The sequence below is a fragment of the Sebastes umbrosus genome, chromosome 8 (assembly GCF_015220745.1).
Source record: "Sebastes umbrosus isolate fSebUmb1 chromosome 8, fSebUmb1.pri, whole genome shotgun sequence".
Lineage (NCBI taxonomy): Eukaryota > Metazoa > Chordata > Actinopteri > Perciformes > Sebastidae > Sebastes > Sebastes umbrosus.
Window position 1 is genome coordinate 5,868,918 of NC_051276.1, and position 20,259 is coordinate 5,889,176.

The window sequence follows — 20,259 nt, forward strand, 5'->3', positions numbered from 1 at the left end:
TGTTTGCAGCCAGTAAGCAGCACAGTCCTGCGCGGAGCTAGCAAAGTTAACTAGCTCTCGTCCTGCTGATTTCAACATAGATTTGTTGTTCACAATGTAGCATTATCAGGGAAAGTCTCAGGCCTCGCTGGCTCAGCTGTCCGGGCTGGACCCACGGCGGGATTACGGTGCAGCGGCCCAACATGCTGCTGTACTCCGCTCACCTGGGACTGGATCCCGGGGACGATAGAAAATGTTTTTGAGATGCAGTAAACTCACTATCACAAGATTTCTTGAAAATAATCACCTCGGCATGGGCTGCCCAGACCGTGGTGATTATTTTCAAGAAATCTTGTGATAGTGAGTTTACTGCATCTCAAAAACATTTTCTATCGTCCCCGGGATGACGGGACGTCGTTAGTCTTGAGCCCTGAGTAGAAAAACGATTACCGTCACGTTTTCAGAATTTTGCCATAGACTGAAGTATCGGTTCTTGTGACATCCCTAATGTGTGTGTGCCAAACTCCAACACAGAGGACACGCAGCACACCCGTAAATTACACCAAAGCGCGGTTGAGACTCTCAATGTAACCGAGCATAGTTTTTTATTATATGAATATTTTGGTGCAAACATTCACTCGCCAGTGTGGACATTTGGCGCTTGGCGGGTGTAAATTCCGGACCCCGGTTGCACTCTAGCTGAGACACTCAATCACATATCACTTTGTAAAACACAATCAAATTCAGTCACTACTTACAGTCAGACAGCAGTGCACAGTATGTTTACATCTATAGAGCAGGTAATAAAATCATCTAACATTAGAATGAATATATTAAAACCAATGAGAAGGGACGATGAAAAGACAGAGAGCAGAGGAAAAGAACGTAATTCAGTTTAGAGAGCGTATCTGTAATTTCTGTCAGTTATTCTGAGAAAAATGAAGCATAATGTTGCCACAGCAGAATAATAACTGAAGTGGATGTGACAATGTTAAGAGTGGAGGAGTCAAAAAAACATAAACCACTTTACCATCGTGCTGTTTCCAATAAATGTGTGAGAGGTGGATAACCTCCATATTGCTGACACGTCGCTGCACAGATTATTTCCACGATGCACAGGTCACTGCCAAAGTGTTCCCACTTACAGTGAAGGGCTTATACTGCCGCAATGCATTTGGATGTTATGCCAGGATGAGGAGTATAATTTTACTTTTGGCTACAATGTTTCTGAATATTTAATGAACAATCACATTACTTGAGGTGTGCCAGTTTACCCGTCGGGTAACTTCACTAGTCTGCTTGTAATCAATCAAAGCGATCGATGTTTCCATATCAGTGTCTGAGACAAGTCCATAAATCCACCGTTAGAAGAATGTGGCCTGTGGTTTGTGTAGCAGAGACCAGATCTGTAAAAACACAACAAAACACAACTGATGGCTGTTCTGAGGCTGGACTTAATGGATCGGAAACAGAAAATCCTGCGGTTTATTTTGAATAAACTGCTAGTTAGTGAGTACATAGGAGGCAGTTTGTGGGAGGATATACTTCAGGCTTTGCAGCATGTAAGTGCCCTCTAAGGCTTTACACCAGTTTAAATAATCAAGAGCATGTTCAATACCTCTCAACCATCTATCCTTAAAACAGCGGCTACTATAATCTCCCACGTCACCAAAGGAATTCATGGTGCTCCTCCCTGCACACAGTCCACCATGCATTCATTTGAAATTCATGGTATGATGGATAGTTATTTATCCTCGGCTATGTTTCACTGCTAGTCTTTTAAAATGTATTCCCTGCTCTATAACTCTCCTCCCATGGACACAGTCCAATGTTTTATTTGCTAGGATCAGAGGGAGGCCCATAACTTTTCTCCTTCCCAGCAAAGCCCAGTAATTATTACACTCTAATAGCTTTTATCATATTGTAGCTGCAGGGTAGGCCGATGATGAAGGAGAGCCGTTGCACAGGTTCAAAACCTTCAACGGTGCACTGCAAACAGAACCAAACTGCAAAGTCTCTGGACCTTCAAAGCGGCAGAATGCAGCTTCTAACAGAGACTGATCCAAATGGGAATGCAGTAAAGTTGAACCTCATTATTCCTAAATGATCTCTCTTGACTCGAGACTCTTTATACCAAAGAGATGAAAGAGGAGCAGCTCTCTCTGGAAGGACTGCGAACTGCCATTTGGGACACTATCTGTATTTTAAACTTTGTGTTTTTGTTTGTTATATTTTTGCTTTTCTTTTGATTTGTAACTTACTGTGGGTTGAAGAGGTCGACCAACACCAGGTTTACTTTGGATAAAAGCAAACTTACATCATCTCCGTTCGTGAGTATTAAATGCTCTAAAATCATCACTTCGTATTAGACAGTAGAGGAAGTACTTACTTAAACTTAACTAAAAGTACCAATAAGACAAATTACAGAAGGATTATGTATCAAAAGTAATTGTTTCAAGTGCCCCCTTTGACTGATATATTGTTATACAGTACTTATGATATGTTACTGCAATCTTGATACTGATGCATCAATGTGCAAGTAATAATTAACTGTTGTGGCAGGTTGAGCTTTTAACTTCTTTGTAACAGTTCAGCAGTTTAGTCCAGTGATTCTCAACCTAGGGGTCGGGCCCCCTCCAAAGGGTCACAAGATAAATCTGAAGGCCATGAGATGGTTAATGGTAGGGGAAAGAACAAGTTCTTTATCTGCAGTATCTTTCCTTTATCTGTAAAATACTGGATAATTACCTCTAAAAACCTCTTTGGACTCCGAACTGTTTTTTAATGAAACCATTTGATAAGTTTGGAGGGAAAATAACTCTTTTCTAACTCATTGACATTTGAAATGTGACAAGCGGCCCCAACTTTTTTTGTGATGAGTCACAAGTCTAAAAGGTTAGGAAGCAATCTTTAACAATGAATTGTATTTCATAAGACTGTAAAGTAAATAGTAACTACAGCTTCCCTGAAATATAGTGGAGTAAAAGTTTAAAGTAGCATAAATGGAAATGCTCAAGTAAAGTACAAGAACCTAAAAAAACCTGCAGGCTATTTACACAAGTAGTATTAGAGTGAATGTACTTAGTTACTTTCTACCAGTGATATTAGACAGACACATTTCTCTACATAGAGGCAGCATGTCTTTGAACAGTGGGAAATGCTGCAGCCAGCTGCCCTACAGTTTCAAATGTACTACCTACATGCAGTCACATACAGTGCTAACCAGTGGGCCACCCTGCTGCCCATTTGTTCACGTTAACAGAAGAGTACCATTGAAATAGAAAAACAGCACATCCACAGACAGAGATGGAGAGAAACAGAGAAAGTTCCCATGAGTGGTTGCTTTAATTTGGTGTCAAACGCTAACGCCAGTTTGCTTCAAGGGTCACTGCTTCCAAATTCACCCTCTCTCCCTGCAGCAGCCGCCGCTGTAGCCTCTAGACCTTCTACTAGAAAAAGACTCCCGACAATCCCTCCACTCACTGCGTCCCCTCAGTCTCACAGACAGGGGATTAGTCTGCCATTTCTCTACTTTCACCGGCTGATTTATGTTGCGGGCCACAGTCACAAGCTAGGTGTGGATGCTGCTCAGAGCCGGAGCGCCACAAGCGTCCTTATTAATCTCTCCCTCAGAAAGTGGAGCGCTCAGCAGTAACCCAGAGGAGAAGCTCAAACAGCCATCTATCCTCCGACGAAACACAGACAGCAATTTGTGCAACTGGCTGTTTATCCGGTGAAACTTTTTTTCCGGTGATGACAGCCAAACTTGTCTGTGAGAGCAGAGGAGGAGAGATGTTATAATCCAGATGGAATAAAGACGTCAGTAGTGGAATGTATTAGATAGTCACACTGTACAGCAACCTGGATAGTAACCTTGAAGATTGTCTCAGTTGGGATCATCACATAAATGCTGCTTTTCTTGATTTAGTTGGATTTGATACAATTTATGAAAAACAGATCTAAGCTGCCAAAGATCAAACTATTTTCTGCAAAAACACATGATCCCACGGTAGATCTTTCATCTTCCTCATCAGGTATCTTTTTTTATAAAGCAGTAATAGGTCGCTTACATCATTATTTCCTCTCACTATTTGGGGCTGCCATCATGTAACCTACATAAAGTTGCCAGTTAGGCCTACCATCCGTGTTGGGCACGAATGCATTAGCCTAGTTAATGCGAAACCACATAGCCTGACGCAGGGGGTGGATGAAGTGACTGTTAGTCCCTACCAAACAGAAGAGAAATGTAACTCCCAAATTGGATCTTTTAATACTGGACATTTTGACTTGTCATAGAAAGGAAAAGCACAGGTGAAGGGGCTCATTTTTAAAGCTAGAGTGAAGATACCCGCATCATATAAAACTAGAAAACCTAACCTAGAATCCATGCCATACTAGCTTGTCGCGAAGGAGGCTAAATAACGCTTCAAACTTGCGCTAAATTTTGGCGAGGAGAAACTGGCATGGCCATTTTGAAAGGGGTCCCTTGACCTCTGCCCTCAAGATATGTGAATGAAAATGGGTTCTGTGGGTACCCATGAGTCTCCCCTTTACAGACATGCCCACTTTATGATAATCACACGCAGTTTGGGGCAAGTCATAGTCAAGTCAGCACACTGACACATGGACAGCTGTTGTTGCCTGTTGGGCTGCAGTTTGCCATGTTGTGATTTGAGCATACTTTGTATGTTAAATGCAGTACCTGTGAGGGTTTCTGGACAATATTTGTCATTGTTTTGTGTTGTTAATTGATTTCCAGTAATACATATATACATACATTTGCATAAAGAAAGCATATTTACACACTCCCATGTTGATAAGAGTAATAAATATTTGACAAATCTGCCTTTAAGGTACATTTTGAATGGATGAAAAAAAAGTCCAATTAATTTGCAATTAATCGCAATTAAAGCTTCAGTAGGCAAACATTTTTTGGCATCATTGTGCTGAAATTCCATAATAACCTTTCAGCATAGTGTAATTCAATGTTCTGAGAGAAAACTAGACTTCTGCACCTCATCATGGCTTTGGCCAATCACAGGTCATTTCAGAGAGAGCGTTCCTGTTGGCTGTGCTCCGGCCGGTAGACGGTGCTTGGTATTTCCTAAACTGACCGTAGTCAAAATAAATGTCTGCCATGAAAAAAGGCTATTACATGTTGTGTTGATTTAGCTGGCCTCTCATAAGCCTACATTCAGGAAACACTTGGTTTTGCTGCAGGGTGTGTGAACTCCGCGGCTTCACTGTGTGTGAGGATGAGATTAAGTATGGAGTGCTTTTGTGCGGTGGCCGGGGCTAAACGTTAAGCTAGGTAATGATAGTCAGTTAAAACCTCCATACCGTAGACTGGCTGCCTGTTAAACCATCATGTCTCATTTTCAATTTCCCCATGTGTTGAATACTGAAGACGTACCGTGTGGGTTTGGATGCTTTGGAATTGTTTAGAGATAGGCTACTTGTGATGGGGTTCAGCTGAGTAAGATTAACTAAAGCAAATTTATGTAAAAATATTGTTTTGCTGTTGATTAATAAGTAATGTAATTACCTTTTCAATGAGTAATATGTAATGAGTAATTGATTGCATTTTTCAATCAATTTGCCCGACACTATTTACCATCATTATACACTCTTTTAGCTAAAAGAGTAAAAATAATCCAAAAAAAGAAGAAAGCAGCACTAATTTTCACTGCAGTCCTGACATTAAAAACTCAAGGCAAGTTAGACTGAAACCATGTTGGAAACACATTATCATTTGCCGCAGCTGCCTGGTTAATGTCCTCACACTGTCATTTGGATGTACTGTAATTTAAAGGAAGATTTTCTCTAATCTGCCCTCTTTCAGTGGAGCTGAAATTCAACTTGGACCAGTATGTGAACAAACGCTACCCGGGCCTGGTAAAGATCGTGAGGAACAGCAAGCGGGAGGGCCTGATCCGAGCCAGAATACACGGCTGGAACGCCGCCACGGCTCCTGTCGTCGGCTTCTTTGATGCCCACGTCGAGTTCAACACTGGCTGGTAAGAAAAGGTCATGTTTAACACGGGAAGGTCTGAGCTGTTTCTCTGTCCTTTCTCACCTTTGTGGTTTGCTTTTCATGTTTTCAGTACAGAAGGATTTCATGTAAGACTATTATCGTTGAAATATGCAGTTTAGTCTGCCCTAAGCATTTTGATATAGTGCCAGGTCATTTCTAACTGAGACAGCACTTTTCAGCAGAATGACCCTTATTATAAGTAAGGGTTTATCAGTAATAAGCTTTCCTCTCTTGCATCTCCTTTTTAAATTGGGAGTAATGGGCTTTGGTTAGAGCTGAATAAAAAGACAGCCCAATTTAAATAACACTACCTGTCCAACATATACACACTTATGACAAGAGAGAGAGCCAAACACTGTGAAAGGCGAGAGTGAGTGTAATTAAAGAGGCAGCACAAATGCTGAGCATTTCGACACCGTTTTACCTGCCGGCTCTGGGCTTATTTTAGGATATGAAATTACTTCTGGGGGTCTCAGTCCAATGTCTGCCTGCTGCTTAAGTTTACCAGCAAACAAGTCACTCAAATAGATGTAATTGGCACCTAATTTGAGCCTGTCATGCCGTCAGTGTTTGAAGATGAAGTGTAGCTTTCGTTCCCTGGGAAGCTGCCTGGGAGGCAGGAGAGGGACCGGGGGGGATGAAGGAGGAAGAGGAGGGATGGAGGAGGATAGCAGAGAGATATGTTTCTCCAGTTATATATTGTTTACAGTGTCCCTAGATGCAGTTCAGCCTTCTTGGCTAACTAGATACCAGGGATGTAAACAAATATGAATACATTTTTTGTATATGTACAGATAATGCACTCTGAACACATACGAAAGGCATAGGCAGCAGCATTTTTGTTGTACTATTTGTTGTTTTTTTACCCCCCACTGTTATCACACAATATTCCCCAAACCTCATATTACCTCTTCTCAGAGTCTGAACTCTGAGAAGCACACAGAAATCATACACTCACTGCTACAATACAGTGGTGACAGGAAGACACTCCTTATAACTTCAAGTAGTAGTAATAATAGTAGTAGTATAAGTAGTAAAAGTAATCCAGCTGGTTGTTGTTGTACAGTGTGAACAGGAACTGCTAGTAACCAAAGCAGGATGACTTTCCATGATGTGGATTTGCCAAAAACCTTAAGAAAAAAGCTACAGACTAAAAACATGGAGGTGTAGATAGTTGTAAGTGAAGTTCATCCCCAATAACTTTTTATCAGTCTCACGTAACAGAGACACACGGTAAAATGACACTTTGACAAATGCTCTTTGGTGGATTATGTGTTTGCCGTATTACAGGAGATGCTTGGATAGATTCAGAAAAAGACGGTGAATCTAATGTTATCGGTGCATTTGATCGGTAATTGGAGCCGTGCTTTTATTGCCTTGTTTTTTTTAAGGGGGTTCTGCTGATATAGACAAACGCTCAGAGCGGTACTGTGCAGCCGGTGAGCGCTTCAGGACCTGCTTAAATCTTCTTTTCAACGTCATTTGTTGACTCCATCCTTCTGGTTATCGCTACAGCTTATTTTTTGACTGACCAGCAACAAAGTTATAAAACACTATTATTCTTAAAGTACTGGTACTAATAAAATGGTGTTTCATAACTGGCAGGGTATTGTGATACCTTTCTAGTATCGGTGTACTGTGCAACACTAATTGCGTGCCACCATCAGGTAATGCGCTGCTAAGAGGTCGTGGTCATTTCACGTATTTCTGTGAGATCAGGCTGGCATGAGGAGTATAAATGGCAGTAGAACACATTATAAAATATGAGAATAAAACAGTCTGGATGATTTCTAACATCTGGTGCAGGCTTTTCTCACTTCCAGCACAAATATAAATACAGATATTCATGTGAAATAAACAGATGCAGATTATATCATAGCGTTACACTCCTACCAAATACTGCCATGCTCACATAACAGGGCACTGACATGCCAGCTTAAAGCAAGCTTTATCTTGATAAAGCTTGTTTTATGAGCTGGTCTAGTACTGAAGAAGGTCCCTGTTTCTCTTGTGTTTTGTTAAGATGACATAAAAGCACTAAAGGTCAGGGTGAGCACGACCCATGCTTAGAAAATGAATAAAGCATACGCTTACTGTCTACCATGTATTAGTCAGCCATTTACCAACCAAACACACTGACCTTGTAACCCTTGTAGTGATTTGATGTACCTTGATCGTTGCCTCTCGGCGCTCTGTTTTGTAGCATGAATGTGAACTCGAGGCCCGGAGGCTGTGCAAGCTGAGCCGCCCAGCCAACAAACGGCACTCAGGGAGAAAGTTGCATCATTGCCTAGGTGCAATACTGATGATAATTGATACCCTGGTGGATCCCTTATCTGTTTCCCCATCTGTTCTCGCTCAAAAAATAGACGTGCCTTTCATGCCCCCACATAACCCATTCACCTCCGTGTAGGTTTCCTCCTCTTCAGTTCTCGTGCGATGCCATCACCACCTCCTCCATTCTACAGGCTGTGTCGGCAAATTTCCTTTGAGTTAGTTCACCTGCTGCCATCGTGTGAATTCCACACACCTCTCCCTTCTGTTCCCCCCCCCACACACCCTCACCCACATACCCGCCTCCATCTTCCTTTGATAACCCGCTGCCTTTACTTTTTTTTTTTTTGCTGCTTCAGATTTGCTTTTGCGTGAGTTTTTATTTACAGGAGTCAATGAAAAGTAGAGCAGGATCGCTGTGATTTTTCTACAAGTAGATGCTGGGTAAAGGGATATAGCAATGGAGGAGATGACAGGCATCTTCAAGAACCTCCTTCACGCTGCTTATCTTGCGTGAGTGTGCGTGCGCATTTATTATCTACTGTATGTCTGCAAACATTCTTGGCTGCTCCTTTATTCAGATAGATTCACTTGTGGTATCTACACTATCTATTTGCTACAATGGAAGAAGCCCCCTATTTATCATAATATGATTATTCACCATTGCACATCCAGTGATAAGTGAGATGGATGGTTCCTCTACAGTAGATGTTGTGGCGAGTCTCCCTCAATGACCTTGTACACACTGCCTGCCTGTGCATACTGAGCCAGAGACAATGCTGCCAGCTGCGGGCTGCAGTGCTGCGATTCACTGGCGTGGCATTCCACCTGGTGTGCTGTACATTCGCAGCTGAAACGTATTGCTGGTTCGCATTACTGTTAGAGCGGACATAATTGTACCATACTGTATAGCGCGCTTGACAGCTGTTTCCCATTCCCTCACGCCATGTTGGTTTATGAGGAGTTAAGAAGCGAGCGGTTTCCACCAGAGGAGTGATGGAATTAGATTTCCACGGCTTTGCTCCGCTTTAATATGAGGATATGAAATCGTTGCCTATCATTAAGGTGGTATTGCATCAGCTAAATGTTCGTAATCCATCTCCTCTAACGCTTTATATCCATCCATCCTTGAGACAACGGCTGTCCATTCTGCTCCGAACAGGACCCGTTTCCCTCTGCAATGCTCTGTAAATAAACAGGATTAATGGCAGGAAATGGGAGCGTGTTGTAATTAGGACCTGCTGTATGCTACCATGCAGCTGCAGAGGGGAAATTGATATTTATTTGGTTTTTGAAGTCCCTGCACAGTTGCCATCTCAGGTTATTAACGATTAATGATTAGAAGTGTAGCAGCCGCTCCCTGCTGTGTGTGCTGGAGATAAGATTGTCATTGCAGGGAGGTTGTAATGAAATACATGCTTCAGAAAGCAACACTTTGATGAATTTTGAATGCTCCGCCGCTATGAGACCTGGTGAGTTTATCTAAGAATAAGACAAACTGGTGGAATTCATAAAAGTAAGAAAGGGATAAAAACCCAACCTCCGCCTCCTGTAATTATGAGATATGTAATATTTGTCACATCCATATTTGATATCAGTTCCTGTTAATATCACGGAGCTCTATCTGCTTATAATGCCGTGCAGGTGGAGTGGTATTATATTAAATTCAATGGTACATAAATACCAGAGTTGTTGAAGGCTGAGGAAATATTTTTTTTAGCAAAAGTAAATCATGTCTTTGGTCTCGCTCACTGTGTCTGGCAGTGGTTCAGTGTTTATATCTGTCTGGAGACGAGAAAAGAAGGCTGCAGCCGCACTTAGTGCTTCACAGAGCACAGGCCAGGCAGACCTCCAAAACCGCAGAAAAGACAGAGATTTATGCCACCTTTACATTTGTATCATATCAACCACATCCTGAGCAAATGCATTTAGAAGTAGTGTGGAATCTTACATTGCCTCGTAGGAACCCTTTCCAGTTCATGCTTCTGCGTCTCACCATCTACTTCAAAAAGCCCCAACGCTATAATAAATTGAGATTCTGCGCGGATACCTTTTTACTTTCTTTAGATTCTGCATTTTTTATGGGAGGCAGGAGACTGGCCTATATTAATATGTGCTCTACATGAACATGTCTGAGCTGCTCTGTGAAACAGCCGGGCAGGAGGAGTGTGGACGGCCTCACATTTACACAGATTTAATGCGCTTAAAAATGGCTAGAGGCTTAGATTCTTCTCATACCACACACACACACATACACACACACACGTACATATGCAGATGCATCACATTAACACTATCATAGTTCATTTTAACACTGTAACGTATATATTTGGGTACACAACACAGGGCTAATTTAAGTCTCTTTGAAGAGTTTGTATTTTAACACAGTAATTATTGACTCTTTGTGTGAATAAAATTAGGCCTGCACGATTATAGCCAAAATAATAATCAAAATTGATAATATAAATAAAAATGATGTCAATATTGATCAAAGTCAATATTGACATCATGGTTATTTATCACGATTCTTCACTGCATTTAGTGACAAAATACTTTTATTATGGCTGTCAATCGATAAAAAATAGTTAATCGCGATTAATCTCAAATGAATCTCACATTTGAACTTTACCTAAATGGAGATTTTTCAAGTATTTAATGCTTGTGTCAACATGGGAGTGGGAAAATATGCCTGCTTTATGCAAATATATGTATATATTTATTATTGGAAATCAATTAACAACACAAAACCATGAAGGTCAGAGGTCAAGGAACCCCTTCGAAAAATGACTATGCCAGGTTTTCCTCGCCAAAATTCAGCGCAAGTTTGGAGCGTTATTTATCCTCCTTCTCGACAAGCTCAGATGTGTCATACAGTACATACATACTTAAATACAGATACAAATCTTTATGAGCATGCATATTTAGAATCACATTGATTCAAATCCACCCATCTACATGTACCAGTATACATTAATTTTATCCATGATTCCACTTTACGTAGCTCAGCCGTTTAGCCCATCTTGTTTTGAAACAGTTAATATTTGCCATATTTTCTCAGTAATTTTCCTATATGCTTATGATCATAAGTTTAGTGACATGACTGTTTCACTTTAACATAAAAAATCCTGTATCTAATGTGTTGAATGATTGATGAGCAAATTTAGAGGTAGTTGGCTTTCTATGAGCATGATTAATAGAGGAAAGCCAAGAATAAGCACAAAAGAAATCTGGAGGTTATTTCCGTATGGTTAAGACAGAGTTAACAGAGCCTTGCTTTTTTCTTGCTTACTGATTCAAACAATATACTGACAAAGTTGTGCAAACTATCAAACTTCAAAATATGTGGATTTAAAGTCAGAAAGTGTAAAGAAATAATTGTTTTAGATAGCAAAAATGGACACTTTAGTTAACCTTTAGTGAGATACATTAGGTACAAATCACACCACGCAAGATAAAGATGAGTATCTGCATTAAGGTACACGTGAACGCCCCCTCTGGGATCAATTAAGTCTCATCTTTTATTAAAATATAATGTCAACACTCATAAGGCTTATGGTGGTGTCATAGCCAGGTTAGGAGTTAAACATCCTCATGGTAACATTATCAGAGCTCACTTAGAGAAAACAACCTTGACACTGTGTTTTAACACTTTGCGTTGACAGATAAATTAACTTTTCATAAAGTGAGATCTGTGAAGGATCTCCTAAACACCAGAAATGTAACTCTCCTTCAATTTGCTGTGCTATTCTTGTGCTTGCTCTCACATAAATTATTTGGGTCATGCATGAAAGCTACAGTACACCAAAATTACATTTGCTCCCTGCATGAGTAGCTCACATGTTCTGCTGCGTTAAGTCCAATGCAGAAATAGAGTAGATCTTATTTTAGGCTCTGAGGGCCCTGCTGCTCTTTGGGGCATAATTCTGGGCACAGTTAGATTCTATTATCTGATAATTACCCGGCTTCGGAATCATTAACTATTTGAGATCAGTCGATCTGGAAATACTAAATAAAAAATGTAATCTCAAAGGGGAGAGCTGCAGGGATTTTTTATGTCAATACCGGACACAGGCAGGACAGATAGTGAGACATTCTCTGAGTTTGAGTAAGGCAGATATAAATTGCGATCGGACGGTGATATTTATCCTGGCTTGTAACACGCCGTTCTGTTTGTTTAATTTCTGAGAAATGTGTGCGCAGCCTGACGCGAAGCTCCACAAAGGTGCCGACTATTATGAAAGACAAACAGTCAGCCATGAAGAGTTAATAAATCAAAAGGGGCTCCTGCTTCAATATGAACTGCTGCAAGAAATGGCATGGCGGAGCGGACGGCAATGGAGGTTGTCAGCATGTATTCATGATATTGGATGAGTCATCGCTGGAAAGGGGGAAAATCCTGTAATAAGAAACAGAGTATGATTTGGGCCGATGTGGATGAATAACCCGTCTCTGCGCTACATGCAGATGAAATGACAGATACAGGAAGAGGACTGACACAGGCTCGTCTGTCAAAACCAGATGTGTCCTCATTTCGAGAGAGTCTCTATCTTATCGGCCTCATGGATCCCCGAGGCGCAGGAGCTGCTGGCTGGCTCTGGGGTGTTTTGGGGGTTTCTCAAGGGTGCAGGGAGATGAATGGATGATGCTGGGATGGCAGAGAGAGCACCTCAAGGTTAGGGAGTGTATACACCAGGAGATTCAGTAGCAGCAACACCTCGGCTAACCATGTCAGTAACACTGCTACCATAAACAATGCTGTCTAAAGTTTAAAGCAAAGTTTTTATTGTACTCGCATGCTGTACATGATATGTTAGCCTTCAGTCAGCAAGCTTTGCTCAAACTGTCTGTTTCAAACAACGGAATGACTCATTGAGTCATAACTGTTTGTCAGACGCTTTGAAACATCAAAAGGTTTCAAAAATAATTCACTAGATTGTAACCTGCAGCAGTCAAAACACAGAAAAAAATAATTCAATAATTCTGAAGTCTAACTGTCAGATCTATTTTATTGTTTGCAATAAAAGAGAATATTTAGACATCAACACATCTGTACATCTTGTTTCCCAAACTTTTTTTTCTGGGGACCCACTTTTTAAAAATGACAAACCAACGCAACCCTATAAATAAATCGTAATATCATAAAATTAAATCATCAGAGTGTATTTGTGCATTACTGCCATTTCCGCTTCACCTCATATTATCTTGAATGGATAAACCAAACATATCGAATACTTTTGATAAATGACAACTTTTTTTTATGCATGTGTAATTGAAAACATACACATGTTAAATTCATTTAGGCGGAGGAAACAGGCCCTCTCATCGATCAAACAAACAGAATGTGAGCTAGACTTTTAATATTAGATTCAATGTTGTAAGTAGGTTACAATTATCAGGACAATACGAACATCCTGCCTCTCTCATGTGGCTCAAAGCTGCACTGCAGATATAAATATCAAGTAAAGATGGTTGATGTGAAGTTGCCGCTAACATTCAGGATGTTAAAGGGGAGGACTTACTAGAAATTAATGAAAGTGACATTGATTTGTTGGAGCAGCTGATAACAGCACAGAACAGCCAGTGTGGTTTTGGTGATTGGCAGGTGAAGACATCTAGCTAATGGCCAATTTTGATGATTATACACTCAGTGGTCACTTTATCAGGCTCACCTGTACAATCTGATGCAATCCAGTACAATTGTTCTGCCAAAAGTCTACTTTTATGAGTTTTGTTTTTGACAGCGTAATGGAAGTAAAGTCAATTATATGTTTTGAGGTCATGGTTAGTGATGGTGTTGTACTGGACTGCATTATATTCAGAGGAGTCATGTAAATGGAAGGACAAAAAAAATGGAAACACCTCAATATCATGTCATAAACATATAATTCAATTTAAACATTCTGACAATGTCAACAAAAGCTGAACATTATGACCTTTGTAAAAGTAGCATTTATGGCAGAGCTGTTGTATCGATTGCATTAGATTGTACCTAATACAGTGCCCACTAGGTGTATTTTTAATATGTAATAGTTTCTGCAAGATCTCTCTATCATGTTTCTTAGCAAAGGCTGGTCAAAAATAGTTAAAGGTCTTTCATACAATACAATGTTATTGCATAAATTTAAAGAAATAGTTTGACAGTTTGGGGATTACGCTTATTCACTCTTTTGTAGAGAGTTAGATGAGACTTCGCCTCTCTATTGGTTTGTATTGGTTGTTTGCCTTATCATGACCACCGACTGGAGGTTATGGTTACCCACAGTATTGGCCATCAACAATGCTACAAATCAAAGGGTATGTTTGTAACAGTTAATATACTTTGTAGAGACAGAAAGAGCCATCTGCCAACTTCTCAGAATGGTGGCCGTGGTATTTTTACCAAACACTCTCAGGTTATTAAATGATGGCTTTTTCTAAGTACTGCTTCGTATCTTTGACATCCCATATTGTTCAATTTGGATCCATTCCCTCTGCACTTTCTGTCCTCTACCTTCATGTGATAAGTAGTAATTTGGCTTTTGGAAGATAAATGGGTATCACTTTTTGAAGAGAAGTAGATGGGGGGTGGGGGGGGGGGGGGGGGATCAGGGTGAAGACGGAGAGAAAGAAAGTCAGTGGGTGGGGAGACAGAGAGAAAGTTGGAGTGTGGGAGTATGCTGAAGAGATACAGTTACCATTTTATAATTGGACCCCCTTTTTTTCACATAAATTTAGAAGTATATCATGTGAAGAATTGAGCGTATGAAGAGTCACTTTGAAGATCTGATGGAGATCATCTCTAAGCATGAGAAGATTATACAAATGTAGCCAGTGCCAGCAGCGTTTCGGCATCGTTTCTGCACCATATGGATCTCAAGACCGCGTTGCCCTTGGCCAAAGCTTTAAATAGCAAAGGGAGCTTACTGTGTGTGGCATCGACGAAAAACCATTCCAGTGACCAAGAGACTAAGGCATCAGAATTCTGGAGTATTTTATTTTACCAGTCGAAGTCCTCCTAGATGGCACTAAAGTTCCTACAGTAGCTAAGTGTTGCCTCTTAAGACCTATTAACAAAACTGCTGAGGGCAGCTTTTACTGGAAGGAATGGAGACACCATTCTAAGAGTAAGAGAAAAGTTGGAATGAATGAATGCACCAGTAGTTAGTAGTGGAATATACAGTCCCCAAAAGGTGTGTAGCTGGAAAAAAAAACAACATTTTGCATGTGACATTAGTTATACCAGTTTACTGTAATTGTGTGGATGTAAGGTGAGAGGAAGTACTGAAGCCTTTCTGGGACACAGACTGTCCCCAAACAAGATACTCTGAGCTAAAAAAAGAAACCAAACTGTAATGAGCATTTTGTTCCTCTGTTGATAAGACAAAGAGACAGCATCTCAACTGGTTTCACCTTTTTCCCCCAGAAAACCTCTCATATAAAAACACAGAACATCACCAGCCTTTAAAGGAACAGTGTGTAACAATTATAGGGGATCTATTGGCAGAAAATGGAATATAATATTAATAAGTATGTTTTCTTTAGTTAAGTTAGTTATAAGACTCGTTGTGTTTTTGTGACTTTATGATGATGCCAAAAACATTCTGCCTACTGCAGGTTTAATTGCCACAATGCCTGCTCTGTTATAGGTGGTGTAAATCTATAAGGAAATTAACTGTTGGACTTTGGCATCTAGAGAAGGTTTGATGTAAAGTCTAATTCTTCCCAATGGCTGCATACTGTAACTAGCTCTGCTCTCATTAACATAGTCAAATACATTTTATACATTTATTTTTTAAAACGTCAACATCTTTAAATCTTTCAAAACTGTTGACCCAGTTAGACGGACTGCCAGCAGCGGCCATTTTCACTTAGTCACTTAGTGACTTATGAGTGCTCTTGACTGCCCCTAACCTGCAGGCTCAGGAGCTGGTGTTAAAATGCTCCATGAACTAAGACAAAACCCTTTATTAAAGTATTAAAGTACAGACTGACAAGCCCATAATTTCGAGGTGTTTCTCCCAAATTGGCCTGTTAAGATCTCTTAGCCTTAAGATGTTTTGTGAATATGGCCCCTGCTCTCCACTTGACGCTCTAAAAGAATGCGTGCCGGCCAAAGCTGCCTCGGAGTAAAAGCCACGAGATGAAGAGTCTCAGAGCCAGGCCTTTTTACAGAAACTAACTTGCAACCCCTTCACATGAAGGAAAAAAACAAAAAAAAGAGAAAGAGAGTGGATAGTTTCCCAGGAGCAGACAAAGCCTCTCTTTTCACCTGATGTGTTTTGCTCTATCAGGTTTTACCTCTTATCAAGTCTCTCACCGGGATAAGTGTCACACTTTGACATTTCGTTTTCATGAGCAGGAGATAGAGTATAAAATATGATATTATTTGTTGTTCTGCAGAAAATTCATTTTGCAAGACCTTCACATCATAAATAGTGGAGGGAAGCGCGTCCTGGCAATCGTTTCGAATGTTGAATAAATGCTGACTCGACAGACTGCATCATCTCCGAAAACCCCGTGTAAATGTAGCGCCGGAGTGAAGGTTGAGACGACATCTACAGTCATCCGTAGCTGCTCCTGCCGGCGTTTTATGGAATCAGGATCTACAGTGAATACCTCTCTGTTCAGTATGTTTCAAAATATATTTGATTTCCTGCACATCGCTCCTGTGAAACCACATTCACAGCTCTCACTTTACGTACACATTCAGTTACAATATCCATCCGGTCATCCTTGACCAGATTATTCATTCTAACATTGTTGCAGTATTAGTACCTCAAACCACTACAGGGCAGAATGGAAATGTGTACAGCTTTATTACTCTCCCTGTAGCAGACTGTTCTCCTCTCACTCTCTTTCTCCACCTGCAACTGTGCAATAAAGCTTCTGCATATTCAACTCAGACAGTCCGCTCTTAACTCCTTCCTCTGTTCTTGTCCAAAGGGCTGAACCTATTCTGACCCGGATGAAGGAGGATCACACCCGCATCATCCTGCCCGCCATAGACAACATCAAGTACAACACGTTTGAGGTGCAGCAGTACGCCAACGCCGCCCATGGCTACAACTGGGGTCTGTGGTGTATGTACATCATCCCTCCGCAGGAGTGGCTGGACAAGGGCGATGAGACAGCCCCTATCAGGTGAGAGCCTCGGTTGGCGAGCAGCGTCCATTATAGATGAGGATGTTTGATGAAATATGGATAGGCTCAGCATATGATTTATTCATGTGTGGAACCATCAAACTAAGGTGCTCTGTAGTCCGCCGTGCCACCCCAAACACACAAATAAAGCCTTCCCCCGTACAAAGCTGTCTAATTATCATGATGAATACCTTCATTCTGATGCAGGATCACGAGGCCACGGCCATGCAGTGTCATTAGTGTAATTGTGTGTTGAATATGAGCAGGGCATTCCATTATATCCACCGCTGATTGGAGGACACCACCGGCTTGTATCATGTTTCTGTATAATCCTAGAATTGATTATATGTGCCCTTGGTAAAATCATATTGGACTTTAATTGACTGAGAAAGGGCTCAGCAGTATTGTGTTGCATGGAAATGGTAATATTATACACCGTATGTATATTCCAATCAACTTCGGTTTTGCCATGGCAAGCCATAGTAACACTAGTCCATCCTATTAAAGCATTTCACTTCACCTCTAACAGTTCTCCTGTGACTGAGACCAACAAATTTAAGTCAGACAAATGTGGTTCAAACTTCTGGTTACAGTATATATCTGTGAAAAGGGATAATAGGTAAACATCTTCCTCCTAAATACTAAAGAAAATTAGTATAATGTTTATTTCCACAATGCTAATTTCACAAGTACACGAGTTGTTGTTGTTGTTTTTTTATTAGCAGAAAAACTGTTTTCAATCATTTATTAATTTAAATCGCTTCTACTTAGTTGTTTTTTTGATTGCTGTTCAGGTACCGTCGATGAAACTCAACACCTCCTGCAAATGTCTCATATTAAAAGTCTACCAGAAAACCCAGAGCAGCATTATGGTCTTTGAGCTACTGGAAGGCTTTTAATGTGAAGCATCTTTGCAAGAAGTTTGCATTTCCTTAAAGGTAACTTCGACAACCCCCCTGCGAAGTCAATCTGACTCGAAAATAATTAATGAATCAAAACAGTGTGTCTGTTTAAAAAGAAAAACCCGTCCGCAGCACTGGGGAGGATGGCAAAACTCCAAAGTTGTAATTATTGTTGTGGAAATGTGCATTATGCATTAATTTATCAAGACAACAGGAGAACACTGGATGTGTGGTTAGGCCCTCTGGATACTGTATATATCTGCATAAAGTGGCGACCTGAATATGAATATCAATGGATGTTTACCTACTAAAGTAAAAACGAGTCACATTTCCTATTTGTCCGTTGAATGTTTCGGAGCGTGGCGACTATTAGGAGTCACATTTTGGATGTATGATACGATATCAGATCCTGGGGCATGCATGCAGCCCGACAGCATCTTCTCTTTGAATGCTCAAATCAGAATTGGTCAGCTCTGCCACAACAATGAGAAAAATCTTACATCATTCAACAGAGATGATTACCATGATTTTGTTGCCACTGCAGCGCGGCTGAGCCTCCATAAACATGAAGGCACGACAACAGAGAGACAGGGAGACAGCAGTAACTGGAATGTGTTCAAAACCAGCAGGAGAGGTGTAGCTGCAAAAAATGGATGTGATGTGTTTTATTGATACTGGTTGATACTGTTCAGTAGTTCTGGCTGGGCTCGATTCTCGAATAAACGTGAGTAAAATGTGAGAGAGAAAACAAACTGATAAAGATAGGTGCACATAGCAAATGTGGTCATGCGTATTAAAATGTCCTTCAACTAAATATATATAGCTGCCTCATGTGTAAGGTTAACACTACTCTCTGCCCCTGAGCTCTGATCTCTCTGATGAAATGAATAAATGCATGGATCCCAGTGGATCATGCGACGAAACAATTGCCACTGGGAAAATATATGAAATATCATAACTGAATGGAACATTTCATATGCTGCTTTACATGGAGGAGCTGACACTTTAGTTGTTTTGTTTCAACGTGGCAAGGCCATAGCTGATGCTGGAGCCGAGTATGCGAGGTCAAGCCAGAGCCAGCGTGAAGTAGCTCAGCTATTGTTTTTAATCTTTTCCATATTCAAAGCACTGCTGGATTACAAATGTGGCTGTGGGCTTGGTGCATTGCCAGTGCAGCTTTAATGCTATACAATGTTGAGGTCAGATCTGAAGTTGAAACATACAGGCATATGAACATTTTTTTAAAGAGTTTTTAATAGAAAAGGAAATAATATACTAACCTCAAATGTGATACTTGGATATAGAAATGTGAGTGATGGCCCAAAGGTGGCCAACAGCCCGTTCAGCTTGACTTGACAGGACCCTGAAAATATTCAGCATTTTTCAGGAGCCATGGATAATGGCAAAAATATTGCAACACATTATCTGGCTCATCTTGTTCAAAGACACTTCAGTGAGGAGGAAATTGCTAAGATGTGTCCTGAACTCGGGTCATCTAGTCCAGTGGTTCCCAACCTTTTTCCTTACAGTGGCAGTAGGCAGTATATTTTTGGCATCATTGGGCAAAAAATCCATAATAACCTTTCAGCGTTTTGTAATTCAAGTGATCTGAGAGAAAACTAGACTTCTGCACCTCCTCATGGCTCTGTTTTCAGGCTTTAAAAAATCTAGCCTGTGACGGGAGACTTTGAGGTCATTTCATTGAGAGAGCGTTCCTATTGGCTGTGCTCCGGTCATGTGACCGGAACTTGGCGTTCCTTCAACAGTTTTCACAATGGTCACAAACTTTCTCATTTTACAGCTAAACCGTACACTACAAGATGATTCTGAAAACATTTGAGGTGAGAAATAGGCATTAACGTAACATAATATTGATTCATATTTAATCGAGTATGACTGTTTGGTCGGAGTTTGTGAGTGATTGACAGCCGGCTCTCATAGACAGCAGAT

The 20,259-nt window shown here is 40.7% G+C and overlaps 1 protein-coding gene across 1 annotated transcript in view; it reads left to right on the forward strand.

Moving 5' to 3' along the window:
• galnt9 (polypeptide N-acetylgalactosaminyltransferase 9) overlaps positions 1–20,259 on the forward strand; it is a 106,111-nt gene that overhangs the window by 35,802 nt on the left and 50,050 nt on the right. The window contains exons 4-5 of the mRNA XM_037778517.1: positions 5,822–5,996; positions 17,210–17,407. Of these exons, the coding sequence (XP_037634445.1) occupies positions 5,822–5,996; positions 17,210–17,407 (373 nt within the window). The remainder of the gene's footprint in view (positions 1–5,821; positions 5,997–17,209; positions 17,408–20,259) is intronic.